Source organism: Littorina saxatilis, linkage group LG17 (genome assembly GCF_037325665.1).
Source record: "Littorina saxatilis isolate snail1 linkage group LG17, US_GU_Lsax_2.0, whole genome shotgun sequence".
NCBI lineage: Eukaryota > Metazoa > Mollusca > Gastropoda > Littorinimorpha > Littorinidae > Littorina > Littorina saxatilis.
In genome coordinates, this window is record NC_090261.1 from 10714899 (window position 1) to 10728545 (window position 13647).

The 13647-nt window shown below is 40.7% G+C and overlaps 1 protein-coding gene and 1 long non-coding RNA gene across 2 annotated transcripts in view; both read left to right on the forward strand.

The window, feature by feature from the left end:
* LOC138951707 (glucoside xylosyltransferase 1-like) overlaps positions 1-13647 on the forward strand; it is a 37803-nt gene that overhangs the window by 11216 nt on the left and 12940 nt on the right. Inside the window, exon 4 of the mRNA XM_070323269.1 lies at positions 2846-3038. Within this exon, the coding sequence (XP_070179370.1) occupies positions 2846-3038 (193 nt within the window). The remainder of the gene's footprint in view (positions 1-2845; positions 3039-13647) is intronic.
* On the forward strand, positions 9952-13134 carry LOC138952984 (uncharacterized). Its single transcript, XR_011451464.1, has 4 exons — positions 9952-10120; positions 10452-10526; positions 10833-10913; positions 11353-13134. It is a non-coding gene; the product is annotated as an uncharacterized lncRNA (long non-coding RNA).

The window sequence follows — 13647 nt, forward strand, 5'->3', positions numbered from 1 at the left end:
AATAGCGCGTACAAACGCGCTATTGCTAAAACTATGAATAACAGATAACGAGGGTTTCGCAAAACGGCGGTATGGTGCGCGCAAGTGATATTACTATCGTTAACTGTTATATAGAGTTTCTTAAAATAGCGATGGCGTGGTCGGATGTTTCGATGCCGGCAAAATGGCCGCTGATGAACGTTTCGTTCGAGCGAATTTGCACTAAATTACTACAACATTTAGTAGATCATATTCAACTAACTTTCGTCTGATAAGTCCATCATTTCACTGCTTCGTTTAATCAAGGAATCAAATATTCGTTACAGCTAGCACGCTTCCTGTTTTCACAGAAATATTGGTCAGTGTCAGCTTGACCCGTTCTAGCTACCGCGCTGTGTGCGGGTCAGTTTGCCGGTACACATACGGCTGGCATGCAGTACCCAAAACACAATGCGAAAGCATGCAGTGTTTTCCAAAACGCGTCGTGGGGGAGGTCACTCGGGAAACTGTGACACGTTGTTTTTTGTTTTGAAAAAACCCCACTGTTTTGTGTAGTGTGTCTGTCATGGTCTTTTCCGCGAATATTCAGTAGGCCTACCGTCTTCAAACCGCACACGTGGAAAACGGTACGGCCGAAAGTACAAATGATATGATAAAGCTAATATTAAAATTTAAACAAACTCAACAATGATTTGAGAAGACGACAACAGAAGAACGGCCAATAACTAATGTTGTAGTTTTTTAAATTGTGTTTCTAGTTAAAATGTACATTTCGTAGCAAAAAGACAGTTTTGCAATGGCATTTCAGGGTTTTCCCGTTTCGGGAACGATACCGACGCGCTTTTGATAAAACTATCGTTAGCTGTTATATAGAGTTTCTGAAACTCTATATAACAGATAACGATAGTTTCGAAACTCTCTACATAACAGTTAACAATAGTTTCAAAACTCTGTATAACAGTTAACGATAGTTTCAAAACCCTATATAACAGTTAGGCCCTAACGATAGTAATATCAATTTGGCGCACCATAGCATTCCTTGTCACACCACTTATGATATGCGTTTCTATCATAATCCTGGTCCCGGGTTGATGCACACCGCCCAACAATACTTCATTAAACTTGTTTACAGCCAATTCGATATTTTCGCTCAAACAGTTCAAAGCCTCTTGTTGAAAAGAGAGAGATGGAGAGAGAGCGAGAGGTGGGGGAGGAGAGAGAAAGTTAGAGTGAGAGTGGGGGGGGGGGGAGAAAGTGAGAGGGTGGCGGAGGGAGAGAAAAGGAGAGAAACTGAGCAGAGAGAGAGAGAGAGAAAGGAGAGATAGAGAGGGGGAGCAGAGAGAGAGAGAGAGGGGGGGGGGGATAAAGTGAGAGAGAGGGTGAGACAGTGATAGAAAAAGGAGAGAGAGAGGTGAGAAAGAGAGAGAGAGTGGGGGGGCAGCAGAGAGAGAGAGAGAGAGAGAGAGAGAGAGAGAGTGGGGAGGGGGCAGAAAGTGTAAGAGAGAGAGTGAGAGGAGGGCCGAGAGAATTGAATTGAATTGAATTGAACTTTATTTAACAAGGATTAAGATTTAAGGCTACGCCTTTTCTTACAATCTGTCCTTGAGAGAGAGAGAAAGAGAGAGAGAGAGAGAGAGAGAGAGAGAGAGAGAGAGAGAGAGAGAGAGAGAGAGAGAGAGAGAGAGAGATGATGATGATGATGATGGAACTTTATTTTTCAAGGATAGAGGTTTAAGGCGACGCTTTTTCTTACAACCGGTCCTTACTTCTAATACAAATGTCTAATAAATGATAAACAAGTAAAGCAACATGACAAATAAACAAATTAAACGAACGACCCAGCAAACAATCGACAAGTAAGCAAACAAGCAAATAAACACAAACAACAAAATGACAAAGTAAGCAACATACAAATCAAAAGCGAAACATGCAACATGTTAATTGAGGTTACACATGTAAAGTGATCGACGGTAAAATTCACACAATACCAACGTTTACACTAATGCTTACAATGATTATATGGTGTAAATGATGAAGATGAAGATGATGATGATGATGATGATTGATGATGATAATGATGATGATGATGTTGATGATGGAAAATCGCAACATAAATTCCACATAATACATGTAATAAAAAACATATTTTTGTAATTCATAAAGCTTTGCCAATTGTTGACAGCTACTTGCACGAGAGAGAGAGAGAGAGAGAGAGAGAGAGAGAGAGAGAGAGAGAGAGAGAGAGAGAGAGAGAGAGAGAGAGAGAGAGAGAGAGATTCGGATGGTTTATTCACATAGGCCATTGCCCCTAGTGAAGGGTTGTGAACAAAAGCAATAACATTGAATCATTTTTACATTCAGTAGACTCAAAACAGTGCATATTTTTCTCAAAAGTGGATAACAGATATATCAGTGCAAACATCTACATACGAAATTACGATAACAGTGTTTCTCGTATCTTAAATGCTTTATACAAATACGAACATAAATCACGTACAGTTTTTTCATGTGTTGAGAGAGAGAGAGAATGACAATTCTTTATTCCAGTCGCTGCTGAGGGATGTAGATGCCGTGGTGTATGTGGACACTTTACCATGATTCTCAATCCTTGTTTAGCATAGTTTTATCAAGATCGTTGTCATCATGTTCCAGTCACTGCTGAGGGATGTAGACGCCGTGGTGTATGCGGACACTTTACCATACTTCTCAATCCTTGTGTATAGCATGGTTTTATCAAGATCGTTGTCATCATGTTCCAGTCGCTGCTGAGGGATGTAGACGCCGTGGTGTATGTGGACACTTTACCATGATTCTCAATCCTTGTTTATAGCATGGTTTTATCAAGATCGTTGTCATCATGTTCCAGTTGCTGCTGAAGGATGTAGACGCCGTGGTGTATTTGGACGCGGACGCTTTGTTGTTGTCTCCCCTGGACAAGATGTGGAACTACTTCTCGCACTTTAACTCCACTCAGATGCTGGCACTGGCCCCCGAACACGAGGACACTACCGTTAGTTGGTACCATCAGCATTCCCAGATCCCCTTCTTTCGCCCGTCTGGTGAGTGTTACTTGTACCGTTACCTGCTGTTGTTCCCAGATACAGAACAATGGAACTGGATTCAAAATATATATGAGTATATAAATCAGTCAAAATGTCCTGGCCGCAAATAGAAATTGTTGTGTCAAATGACATCGCTAGTCTCAAAGAAAAGACAGAAATAGAGATTGCTTCATGTCCTACAGGCTAAATATTTCGCCTCTTGGTTTAAACATACGTTTATTTTAACAAAGGTTTACACGCGAGAAGAATTAAATCTCCTATTAATAGGCTACGCTCTACTTACTTTCACATTTAGGGCGCAAATGTGTACTATTGCCGCTTAACCTATTTTTCCCGTCGAGAATAGATTACAGAGAGTAACGTCTCACAAACAAATCAAACAATCGAAAACCCAAACGTGGAAATGCAACAAAGAATGTACATCTTTAAATTCGGATCAGGGATATAAAGTCCTCAACGCAGAAAACAACATTGTATGTCACTTCTTTTTTCATATCATATCCATTTCTTTTGATCCTCCAGAAGGTAGCGTCTCGCACCTTTTATACCAGGGCTCCCTAGAGCGCGCGTCCCTGCGACTTTGCCTATACGCACTAGAAGCCGAAATCACGTACTACAGGGTGACCCAAAAAAAAGAGTACCCAAACAAAATTGAATAACTTTGTCAATTTTAACTTTTTTTTCTTTCTTTTTGAGGTGAGTCAAGCTAATCCACTGCATGGTTGGATGAAATAAAAGCTGTTCTCACAATGAACTATACTAATGATCAACGGACGTTTTGCATAGAGACCTATTTTCGCACAAAATCATACAGAGATGTGCAAGTACAGTTCCAGAGACACTTCGGTCAGCGCGATTTCTATCTTTGGGGGTTCCTGAAAGACAACATCTACAGGAACAACCCACAGACAATCACAGAACTCAAGAGAGCCATCACAACAACCATTCGCGGAATCTCGCAACAGGAGTGTGTGCGGGTGATTGATAACCTTGCGCGGCGAGTTCGTTTGCCTGCAGCGGCGTTTGGAGCATGTTCTGTAGAATGAGCATAACTTTCCTGAAAGACAAGCTAGAACGCTAAAATTTTCTGTGCAAATCATGCAGAGGCTACTTGTGTGTGTAAATAAATTTTATGAAGATTGCTTTATTTTTGTTCAATTTATGACGTTTTGTTTGGGTACTCTTTTTTGGGGGTCACCCTGTAGAAAAGCATGGAGGGGGTCCCGGGACGCCCTAAACCTAAAAGGAACGGGTGACGGGACGCAGTAACTTTTCGTTATCGTGCGTCCCGTAGGCACTCTTTTCAGACTGTAGTCGTCAGCTAACATTACAAAAGAAAAACCAGAAGTCAAGTTGAAAGTGTGCGTGTGTTGCATTTAACAAGGTATACTTGAAGTGTCCTCCTCGAATATTCTGGTGATCAAAATTCTCTTCATATCACATTATTCGCGATCACAATGGGAATCCGGGACTCTTGGTACCCTCTAAAACTCCGCTTAGGGGGTCCATGGACCCTCTAAACCTTTAAAGCGGGGGTCCCGGGACCCTCCAGGACGGGCGTCCGTGGGGAGCCCTGTATACAAATAACAACTCATTTGAACCTTCGTGACTTTAATATTATGTTATTGTCGTGTGTTTACGAACAGATACGTTTGCGTATTGCTTCCATGGATCATAAGCGAGCTAACCTTTCCTCAAGAAACCGGACCCGTTTTGCAATGAATCAGCCCTCTACGCGGCGGAACAATATATAGAGAGCCATAAACTCGTGGCTTCCAAATGGCTAGGCAAGATTTAAAAGACCGGGTGGTGGCGTAAGAGATTTTGCGCAGACTTTGTCTAGATCTCCTTGTCAACGCTTGTCTTCCGGAATCGATAAATGAACAAGAATGGTTAGTAAATAAATGGGACGTTTATTCGTTTAATTTTTAACAAAATAAAACAAGTAATAAAAAAAACAGAATGGTAAGAAAATGGAGCGTTACATTTTTGACAAAACAAGTAAAAACAAACAAGACAAGGTTAGTAAGTGGAACGTTTCATTTTAGACAAAACAAAACTTTCACTTGTTTTGGTGAATATTTTGCTATGTTAAAATATTAAAGCAATTTTTGTGACGCCTCAACTTCGGAGAGCTTGAAGAGCAAAACATTTAGGGTAGTTGTTGTTGTCGTCGTCGTTGTTGTTGTCAATACTAATTGAACAAAACGAAAGCCAATATAAGTTTGAATGTAGACAGCGCTTCGAGAAACCAAGGACCAAATTTGAAGACGAGAATGAAGTACTGTAATTGCAAAACTATAAATGAAAGTGCTAAAAACAATGAATCAGAGTTAATCTGCCCGTGGCGTCTCGTCAAAAGAATGAAGGCGCTCGTTATATAGCAGGGTTAACAAGTCGCGTAAGGCGAAAATACAACATTTAGTCAAGTAGCTGTCGAACTCACAGAATGAAACTGAACGCAATGCAACGCAGCAAGACCGTATACTCGTAGTCCACCGCTCACGGCATAGGTAGTGAAATTGACAAGAAGAGCGGGGTAGTAGTTGCGCTGGGAAGGATAGCACGCTTTTCTGTACCTCTCTTCGTTTTAACTTTCTGAGCGTGTTTTTAATCCAAATATATCATATCTATATGTTTTTGGAATCAGGAACCGACAAGGAATAAGATGAAAGTGTTTTTGAATTGATTTCGAAAATGTAATTTTGATAATATTTTTTATATATTTAATTTTCAGAGCTTGGTTTTTAATCCAAATATAACATATTTATATGTTTTTGGAATCAGCAAATGATGGAGAATAAGATAAACGTAAATTTGGATCGTTTTATAAAAAAAAATTTTTTTAACATTTTTCAGATTTTTAATGACCATGCCAAAGTCATCAATTAATTTTTAAGCCACCACGCTGAAATGCAATACCGAAGTCCGGGCTTCGTCGAACATTACCCGACCAAAATTTCAACCAGTTTGGTTGAAAAATGAGGGCGTGACAGTGCCGCCTCAACTTTCACGAAAAGCCGGATATGACGTCATCAAAGACATTTATCAAAAAAATGAAAACAAGAAGAGCAAACGCTCGATCGAGTCACTTTCGCAGTTCTGAATATTATATGAGGCATCAGATGGACAGGAAGAAATTGCTATTCACAACACAATGAGTCACGTTCACATAAAATTTGAGCCCGGTCACTTTTATAGTTTCCGAGAAAAGCCCAACGTTAAGTTGTGTGTTGCCGAACAGAAAAGGCTAGTTATCTCCCTTGTTTTTCTGATAACGTTCGTAAAAGGCTACAGATGTAAATACTTTGATGTAAAGAATAATCCTACAAAGTTTCAATCACATCCGATGAACTTTGTCAAAGATATAAAATGTCTAATTTTTCCTTTGACGCTGACCTGTGACCTTGAAAAAGGTCAAAGGTCAACGAAACCATCGTTAAAGTGTAGAGGTCATTGGAGGTCACGACTAAACAAAATATGAGCCCGATCGCTTTGATAGTTTCCGAGAAAAGTCCAACGTTAAGGTGGTGTCTACGGACGGCCGGCCGGACGGCCGGCCGGACAGACTAACACTGACCGATTACATAGAGTCACTTTTTCTCAAGTGACTCAAAAACGTATGGGGATATCATACCCAGGAACTCTCATGTCAAATTTCATAAAGATCGGTCCAGTAGTTTAGTCTGAATCGCTCTACACACACACACACACACACGCACATACACCACGACCCTCGTCTCGATTCTCCCCTCTACGTTAAAACATTTAGTCAAAACTTGACTAAATGTAAAAAACATGTCGCGGTCTTTAGAAATAGACTCCAACTTAAGATTCTCCCGATAGCAGTAGAGAGAAGGGAGATCTACACAGGGGCGAGGTAGTGGCGTGGTGAAGAGAGAAGGAGCGAGAAAGCCGGAGAGAGAGAGAGAGAGGTTCTGTAATTTGTGATGATCTCAGTCTGTTTCACATCTGTCCATCAGTCTGTCTTTGCCTCTCTCTGCCTAGCTGTCTCTACAAATGTGTCCGTCTGTCACACACAAACACACACTAAGGAGGGGGAGAACCGAGAGAGAGAGAGAGAGAGAGAGAGAGAGAGAGAGAGAGAGAGAGAGAGAGAGAGAGAGAGAGAGAGAGAGAGAGAGAGAGAGAGAGAGAGAGAGAGAGAGAGAGAAAGAGAGAGACAGGGGTAAGTGCGACTTTAAATGGACAGTGTCACGTCTGTCTACAGAAGCCACTCTTTTGCACAAAGCACCAATACATAATATTATAAAGCTGAAGAAAAATCATTCTGTAAGCCTAGAACTAGGAGTTTTTCGCTGAGTACAATATGTCCTTTATTTTGCAAGGGGGGGGGGGGGGGTCAAAAAGCTACTAAACGCATCCGGATCATGTTGTTCTGCATGTAGTTTCCCGCCCCTGTGTGTGTGTGTGTGTGTGTGTGTGTGTGTGTGAGTAAAATATGTCCTTTCTTTTGCAAGGGAAGGGGAGGGGGGGAAGCTACTAGACGCTTCCGGATCATGTTGTTCTGCATGTAGTTTCCCGCCCTTGTGTGTGTGTGTGTGTGTGTGTGTGTGTGTGTGTGTGTGTGTGTGTGTGTGTATATGTGTGTGTGTGTGTGTGTGTGTATGTGTGTGTGTGTGTGTGTGTGTGTGCGTGTGCATGTGTATTTGTATGTGTTCGTGGTTTAAAAAGTATTTGAAAATGCGAGTAACAGAATCCAAGTTGAATACATCATTGACTCACATGCGAAGCAAAAGTGAGTCTATGTACTCACCCGAGTCGTCCGTCCGTCCGGACGTCCGGAAAACTTTAACGTTGGATATTTCTTGGACACTATTCGGTCTATCAGTACCAAATTTGGCAAGATGGTGTATGATGACAAGGCCCCAAAAAACATACATAGCATCTTGACCTTGCTTCAAGGTCAAGGTCGCAGGGGCCATAAATGTTGCCTAAAAAACAGCTATTTTTCCCATTTTTCCCATTTTCTCTGACGTTTTTGAGATTCAATACCTCACCTATATATGATATATAGGGCAAAGTAAGCCCCATCTTTTGATACCAGTTTGGTTTACTTTGCTTCAAGGTCAAGGTCACAGGAGCTCTTCAAAGTTGGATTGTATACATATTTTGAAGTGACCTTGACCCTGAACTATGGAAGATAACTGTTTCAAACTTAAAAATTATGTGGGGCACATGTTATGCTTTCATCATGAGACACATTTGGTCACATATGATCAAGGTCAAGGTCACTTTGACCCTTATGAAATGTGACCAAAATAAGGTAGTGAACCACTAAAAGTGACCATATCTTATGGTAGAAAGAGCCAATAAGCACCATTGTACTTCCTATGTCTTGAATTAACAGCTTTGTGTTGCATGACCTTGGATGACCTTGACCTTGGGTCAAGGTCACATGTATTTTGGTAGGAAAAATGTGTAAAGCAGTTAGTGTATGTCATTGCTAGGTTTAGTTATTTGACTTTGACCCTGAAGGTCAAGGTCATGTAAAGGTCAAGGTCAAGCATGTGAGTCGTATGGGCTTTGCCCTTCTTGTTTTTGTTAGCGTTTAAAGGCGCAGTTGTGCTGGCCATATCAGATCGGGCCAGGCCTTTACACGGGATAACACCATTCCTCCACTTGGTCACATACCAACAGCCTGACTGCTTCCTGTACACAGGTTTTGATTGTTGGTATGTGTCCAAGTGGAGGGAGAGATTTATCCTGTGTAAAAGAATTATTTTTTCATCAAGGCAAGATCAGTACAATTCGAAGGTTTGAAAAAAGGGAGCCCGGAAGGAGTTCACGCAAGGTCGTGTTTGCCCACGCAGACGAATTTTCTGCAAAGCGCTTGCTGCTTTGAATGCAACCGCCGCCGATAAGTTCGTGTGACTCGCAGCCGTTTGTTGCGTTTTAGATTCAGAGGTACACAATAACGTGCTATTGCAGATACAGCGAGTCGCATTGAAATCACAAACTGACGACTAAATTGTGAAAAAAAGGAAAGGGAATTACACGGGTCCACAATGGCTCAGGGGTTAGATAAACCACGAACTGTGTGGTTTACGCGAGCTAAATAGCCATTGAAACGAACTGTGTCATTTAATGCTATTAAATGTTATTGCAAGTGTGCTTGTCACAGTCACACCTCGCTTTCAGCCTTCAGCGCTGGCTGGCCAAGCTGCATGCAGCACCGGCGAAAAGAGAGCAATGCGTAAGTCCCTGCTAGTTAGCCGTTGATGATGCTTCATGTCCCACAGGCAAAAACCTATTAGGAACTGGATTTGTTGATACGCTATCAGGAGGGGGGCACCTGGCCACTACAGGGGCGGTGACGGGGTTGTTGATCCGCTATTTGATTATAAAGAACTTGTAGGTTAAAAGGTATAGATGATATTTTTTCACACAGGTTTGGAATGGGGATGGACCGATAAAGGAGAACACGTTTATTCCATAATATGATAAAATTGATAACACTTGGGACCACCTTTTTTTTTTTTAAAGATAAAAGTCCGGTTCTGAAATGATGATATATATAATATACACTATGTGCAGGGTGATGATGGTTGGTGGGGGGGAGAAAACATTAACTCTCATTCACACGCACGCAGGACAGTGATAAAAAACAAGAACATCAAACAAACAGGAAGACCCACTGTTTGTGTATATGCCACACAAGTAAAAATGAGACTAAAAAAGCCATCTTATTAATATTACGCCACGATGATAGAGTATTATTTGACAGCCCACCTCTTGAATCCGCCGTGAAAGGGCTCGCTCGCATTGGCTGGCTCTCACAGGGGCCTGATAGTATGTCATCTGTATAAAAAAAACGTTATCGAAGTGCGGGGGCGGACTGCTCCGAAAGTCAAAAAAGGAAAGAGAGAATGCTTTATCACGGGCATAGATATCCCTTGACAGGATCGCCAACTCTGCGCGCGCGCCAACGCTGGCCCTGTTTCGAACTCCCGTCTGCGGCTGCGAGAGGTTTTGACAGTAACTTTACTTCCGGTGCAGTCTTTCAACACATGGAGAAGAAGGAGAATTTCGAAGGGGAGGTGGAGTTTGTGGCTGAGGTATGTGAAAAGCAAACAAAGCAATACAAAAAGATCATTGCTGATGATTGAAATGAGTCATGTGAATCAACAATTAAGATTGATTGTGGACGGCACGTCATTATTTTTGTTTTTAACACTTGAAACGCGAGAGCATCTGACACACTGGTAAATCCGAAGCTGTGCACGCAAGCTGATCAGCAGATCGTTTTTCTGCAGAATTCTCGCTCACATCGGCCACTATTTTAGCTCAGCGAACCGACAAATTTGCAACAGAACAATTTCTGAATGTTAGAAATTCGGCTGTAGATTTATAGATACCCTTTCTATTCCATGGTTGTTGTTTTTTCAGGGGGAAAGTACCGACATCTCAATCGCTGAAAAGATGACAGCATCACCACAAAAGAAACTCCAAGAATTGCCAAAAGTAAGTAAATATATTGACAGATCTATGTAAAAGACTATGAAAATTTAGAACTGGAACAACAGATATTCAAGAAATAACCGATAAGTGATATATTATAACTGAACCATTGATTGATTTGAATACATGTACATCATGCATGGAAGTTAAAAATGGTGCAGGAACTGAAGTCAGATCAACACATCAAAAAGATCAGTGCAACATATTTGTTTTCTTTCCCCTCCAGCATAATTCTGTTTTGATATATGCTTGATGTCTTCTGTTGTTTTTAAATTCATTGTCACTTCTAAATTGCATGCTTTATTGCAGAACGCTTGTGCATCTATCAAGAATGACAACTACCTTTCACCGGAGCTCAGAGGGCTTGTCGACCAATTCAGTAATTGAAAAGTAAGTTTTTGAGTAAGGCGATATAAAAAAAATCAGCTTGCAAAGTCCCAGTACCTGAAAGATCACTTTCATTCATAGTTTTCAAGCAAAAATACTGCTTCGTTGCACAGAGAGGCTACTGTTTACAAATATTTTAGGTACATGCCTGCCACTACAATATTTCATGTGTTTTTTAGGATCATTGATAGCACATGTCATAGTTGAAAGACATAATAAGGATTCATGAAAGTGGTTTGTCAACACGTTCTATAACGACAAATGGAATACAAAAATTTAATAAGTTCACATCCATTCATGTAAAGTGTAGTTTTTGGTTGTTGTCGTGTGTTGTTGGTTTTGATTGTGTGCATGCATCTACATCTTCAGTTTCACTCTTGGGTTGATTTCTGCTATATTTGTGTGTTGTTTTATTTATAATATTTTATTTTCTGTGTTTTAGGTGCAGATCTGGAAGAGAAACTTCTGCTTCTTCATGACTGCCTAGTTCCCTGAGGCAAGGTTGGGAATGCTGCCAAGGAGAAGGCGTGGGCCAGGTACTACTCTGCTTTTTCAACCCAGCATTCAGGCATTACTGAGTTGACAATATCCCCTGCAGTTTCAGCCTGGATTGCCTTGAACATGTTTATACTGTTGGTGTCTTAAAGGCCTATGAAGAAAAACTAGGGAACCAGTAAGTGCATTAGAAATCAAAGAGGATGAAGAGGACAATGCAAAGTATGTTGGAGGATGTGTTGCCAAAAAGCTAAAACAGAGAGTTTGGTGTCTCCAAAAGAGTGCGTACAGAGATGAGAAATTGCAGTGTTTGGAAGCCATGACTTGCGCACCTGAATCCTACAGTGAAACCACCCCTGACATGACAAGCATGCTGAACAAGGGCAAACTGACATGACAAGCATGCTGAACAAGGGCAAACTGACCTTTGCCAAGCCCAATGTATTGCAGATGTGTCTGTCCATGCAACACAAAGCAGAAATCTTAAACAGAATGAGGCAAAGCGTTGATGATATCAAATAACCAAAGGGAAGTAATTGCTCTTTATTCATACGACATGACTGTGTAATAGAGTAAGCGAGAGTTGTACAAAACCTTTTCTCCTGGCACCTGAGAGAATAACAAGCATTGAAATATACAAGCGACTTTCATCCTCTCGTGCCAGGAGAAAAGGTTGCGTACAACTCTCGCTTAATCTATTACACATGTCGTATGCATAAAGAGCGATTACTTCCCTTTGGTGATTTGATGTCCATGGAACATATTTTCTGGGAAACCTGTGCATCAACACACAGGCAAAAGCAGATGACTTTATTGAACCATGCAGGAACAGTGATGCTGTTCCGGTGTGTTTTTATGACACTTTGTATTCATTTGATCTTTCACAAGCTGTTCAAGAAGACACTTTGCAAAATGTTCTGTTTTTTTTTAAATAAGACTCCACCACAAACTGAAGACAATGATGGACAAAATGAAATGTACATGGAAAGAAAAGACTGAGGAAAAAGCTGAAAACATACAATGTTGGACAAAATGAAATGCACATGGAAAGAAAGGAGTTTGAGGAAAAAGCTGAAAACATACAATGTTGAGAACAATCAGGAAGGATCTCTGTAGTGTGTTGTGTATGATCTTTCTTCATGCAGTACAAACTATCCTATCTGATCAAGTGCATGTACATTGAATTTGAACTTCTTGATTGTTGTCTTAGGTGTCAATTTTTTGTGTTAAAATGTACTTCTCTTCCTATTTGGTTCAGTATTGTATCACATGTATGGCTTGTTCAGTGCCTGTTCTGTATTTTCATGAGTCCATGTAAATTTAAGTCTGCAACATGAAAAATTGAAACATATTCATTTTGCTATGGTTCAAACCTAATTCCTTTATGTACTTGTTCAAAATATAATTTTGACAGCGAGATATTTTGCAAACAGTTTTCATTTCAAAATCAATTGTCAGCCACTTGATAAATGTCTTGCATCGATGCATCTGATTGTTTTTATGTTGACCACTATGTACACTGGAATTTGCTTTGCTTTCCTAATAGAACATGTTCAGTCGCATACCAGCAACACTTTGTTATAACCTTGAATGGTTGAAAACGACGTTAAACACCAAATAAAGAAAGAAAGAAAGCAACACTTTGTTAACGTTTGAATGGAATTGGAAGTTGTATGAACTCAAATAGAGCATATGTATCTTTGGTCACAGTGACACACACACACACCATACAGTGACAATTAATGCAGGGCCGGACTAGGGCTACCGGGGGGGGGGGGGGGGGGGGGTATGCAACCCCCCCCCCCTCCCCAACCTAAACATGTACCTCACTTATTTAAAAAAAATGTATTATTGTTTATTTTATGCTGTTTCATGCAAGAAGCAACCATTTTCCTATCTCAGAATATGACCTACCCTTCCCCTGACCCCAACAAGGGGCAGAGGAACATCCCCCTGGACCACCACTGGCAACCCCCCCCCCCCCCCCTCCTCTTTGCTTAGTCCGGCCCTGTAATGTACCAACATTCACTATCTCACTCAGTCTCAATTCGCACAATTTGACACAAGAAAGATTCCTATTCATACACATGCATATATTTAATCAATGAAGTAGATACATTCTCAAACAAAGTTTCAACATGTTGCACCCAAATTAAAGCATAAATTCTTGTGACATTTAATTTAATTAATTAATTAACGGGAATTAATCAATGCTTTAATTTGGGAGTTTGAAATTTGTCGC